The 2,902-nt window shown below is 68.1% G+C and overlaps 1 protein-coding gene across 1 annotated transcript; it reads left to right on the forward strand.

The window, feature by feature from the left end:
* The first annotated feature begins 526 nt into the window (after positions 1-526).
* On the forward strand, positions 527-2,017 carry Pou3f3 (POU class 3 homeobox 3). The gene has a single exon (XM_038343943.1). The coding sequence runs from the start codon at positions 527-529 to the stop codon at positions 2,015-2,017; it is 1,491 nt and encodes a 496-aa protein (XP_038199871.1).
* The last annotated feature ends 885 nt before the right edge of the window (positions 2,018-2,902 follow it).

The following is a 2,902-nucleotide window of genomic DNA, read 5'->3' on the forward strand; positions in this document are numbered from 1 at the left end:
CGGGGCAGAGTCCGCACCCGCCCGAGGACGAGGACAGGAGGAACAACCGGAGCCCCTGCGCCCGGAGAGAGCGCCCGAAGTACGGGTCCCCGCCCCACTGGGCGAGCCTTGCTGGAGCGAACCGATTGCTCCCGGCCAGGGGGGAGACCACGACCCCCCCTGAAGAGGCTGGCCACGGAGCTCACCCCGAGAAGCGATCCCCCCTCCCCAGGGCGCTGCTCCTGCTGCGGCTGCTGCGGCGTCTGCTGCTGACCGAGGCCCGCCCGCGACCCCCGCGCCCTGCCGAGCGGCCTTGCAGCTGCTGCCCCGGGCCGCGGCGGCGGCGGCGGCGGCGGGGGCGGAGGCGGCGGAGGAGGAGGCGGCGGCGAAGGCGGCGGGGCCGGCGGGGACCCGGGGCGGGGGAGGAGGAGCGGGGGGAGGAGGCGGGAGGCGGGGGGGCGCGGCGGCGGCAGCGGCGGCGGCGGCCGCGGCTGCTGCTGCGGCGGCGGCGGTGGTGGCGGCGGTGGGGTGGCGGGAGCGGAGCGGCATGGCCACGGCGGCTTCTAACCCCTACCTGCCGGGGAACAGCCTGCTCACGGCCGGCTCCATTGTGCACTCGGACGCTGCCGGGGCGGGCGGTGGCGGAGGGGGCGGTGGCGGCGGCGGCGGGGCGGGGGGCGGCGGCGGTGGCATGCAGCCCGGGAGCGCCGCTGTGACCTCCGGTGCCTACCGGGGGGACCCGTCCTCGGTCAAGATGGTCCAGAGCGACTTCATGCAGGGGGCCATGGCTGCCAGCAACGGCGGCCATATGCTGAGCCACGCGCACCAGTGGGTCACCGCCCTGCCCCACGCTGCTGCCGCCGCCGCCGCTGCCGCCGCCGCCGCCGTGGAAGCCAGCTCGCCGTGGTCGGGCAGCGCGGTGGGCATGGCCGGCAGCCCACAGCAGCCTCCACAGCCGCCACCGCCGCCGCCACAGGGCCCCGACGTGAAGGGTGGCGCTGGACGCGAAGACCTGCACGCCGGCACCGCGCTGCACCACCGCGGGCCTCCGCACCTCGGGCCCCCGCCGCCACCCCCTCACCAGGGCCACCCTGGGGGCTGGGGGGCCGCCGCCGCCGCCGCCGCTGCCGCCGCGGCAGCAGCAGCAGCCGCTCACCTCCCGTCCATGGCGGGCGGCCAGCAGCCGCCGCCGCAGAGTCTACTCTACTCCCAGCCCGGAGGCTTCACGGTGAACGGCATGCTGAGCGCGCCCCCGGGTCCCGGCGGCGGCGGCGGAGGCGCGGGTGGTGGAGCCCAGAGTCTGGTTCACCCGGGGCTGGTGCGCGGGGACACGCCCGAGCTGGCGGAGCATCACCACCATCATCACCACCACGCTCACCCGCACCCGCCGCATCCTCACCACGCGCAGGGACCCCCGCATCACGGCGGCGGCGGCGCGGGGCCGGGACTCAACAGCCACGACCCGCACTCGGACGAGGACACGCCGACGTCTGACGACCTGGAGCAGTTCGCCAAGCAGTTCAAGCAGCGGCGCATCAAGCTGGGCTTCACCCAGGCCGACGTGGGACTGGCTCTGGGCACGCTCTACGGCAACGTGTTCTCGCAGACCACCATCTGCCGCTTCGAGGCCCTGCAGCTCAGTTTCAAGAACATGTGCAAGCTCAAGCCACTGCTGAACAAGTGGCTGGAGGAGGCGGACTCGAGCACCGGCAGCCCCACGAGCATCGACAAGATCGCGGCCCAGGGCCGCAAGCGCAAGAAGCGGACCTCCATCGAGGTGAGCGTCAAAGGCGCGCTCGAGAGCCACTTCCTCAAGTGCCCTAAACCCTCGGCCCAGGAAATCACCAACCTGGCCGATAGCCTGCAGCTGGAAAAGGAGGTCGTGCGGGTCTGGTTTTGCAACCGGCGCCAAAAAGAGAAACGAATGACACCCCCGGGCATCCAGCAGCAGACGCCGGACGATGTCTACTCGCAGGTGGGTACCGTGAGCGCTGACACACCGCCACCGCACCACGGGCTGCAGACCAGCGTGCAGTGAAGGCCGGGGGCGCAGCGCGAAGAGGGCCGCCGCCGCCACCTCCGCAGCCGCTGTCAGCACCGCCGCCACGGTCGCCGCCGCCGCCGTCTCCGAACCGCCGCCAAAAACCGCCGCTGCCGCCGCCGCTGCCGCCGCCGCCGCCGCCGCCGCTGCCGCCGCGCAGACCCAGCACCTGGCCTGGGCCAGTGCGTCTCGGCCGCCTCCCCTCCGCCCAAAGACAGGCGTGCCAGGGCTCTAGGAGGAGGGGAGAACGACTGGGGAGACACCGACCGAGGAGTCTCTTTTTGAAGTCCAAGGAAGGAGGGACCAAAAAAAGAATTAAAGCATAATAAATACCGAGACTGTTTTATATGCATATATAACAAACAAAACCGGAAGAGGAAAAGGGGGCAACCGGGACATCTCGTTTATACTCTGGTGGTGTTTTGTTTCTATTTTGAAAGAAGGTTGAAGATGCCTAACGCACCGAAACTGCACTCTTGAGGTACTGTACACCCCGAGACGTCCTTCATGGCATCGGTGGAGAACACCTGCTTCATCCTCCCCTCTGAGACAAGAGAGACAACCCCCTCCCTTTCTTCCACTTCTTCCTAAAGGGCTGCCTAAAAGATCCATGGAAACTTTATAGGGAGCGACCTGAAAAGAAAGATACACCAGGTTTCGTGCAGGTCTGACTCTACTCCGGAACAGTGTTTTTCTTGGGCCATATTAAAGTCTTTGGGGAAAAAAAATAAATCAACTATGAAATGGGAAGGAGGGAGAAACAGAGTCTGGGGCGGGGGGAAAAAGATTCACAATTTCTGAAGTTCACAGACTGAATAGAAAAGCCAAAAGAAAGCATCCTCGCGGTAACCTTGGAAATAAAAGCAGCGCGAAAGAGCCCGG

This window comes from Arvicola amphibius, chromosome 9 (genome assembly GCF_903992535.2).
Source record: "Arvicola amphibius chromosome 9, mArvAmp1.2, whole genome shotgun sequence".
NCBI lineage: Eukaryota > Metazoa > Chordata > Mammalia > Rodentia > Cricetidae > Arvicola > Arvicola amphibius.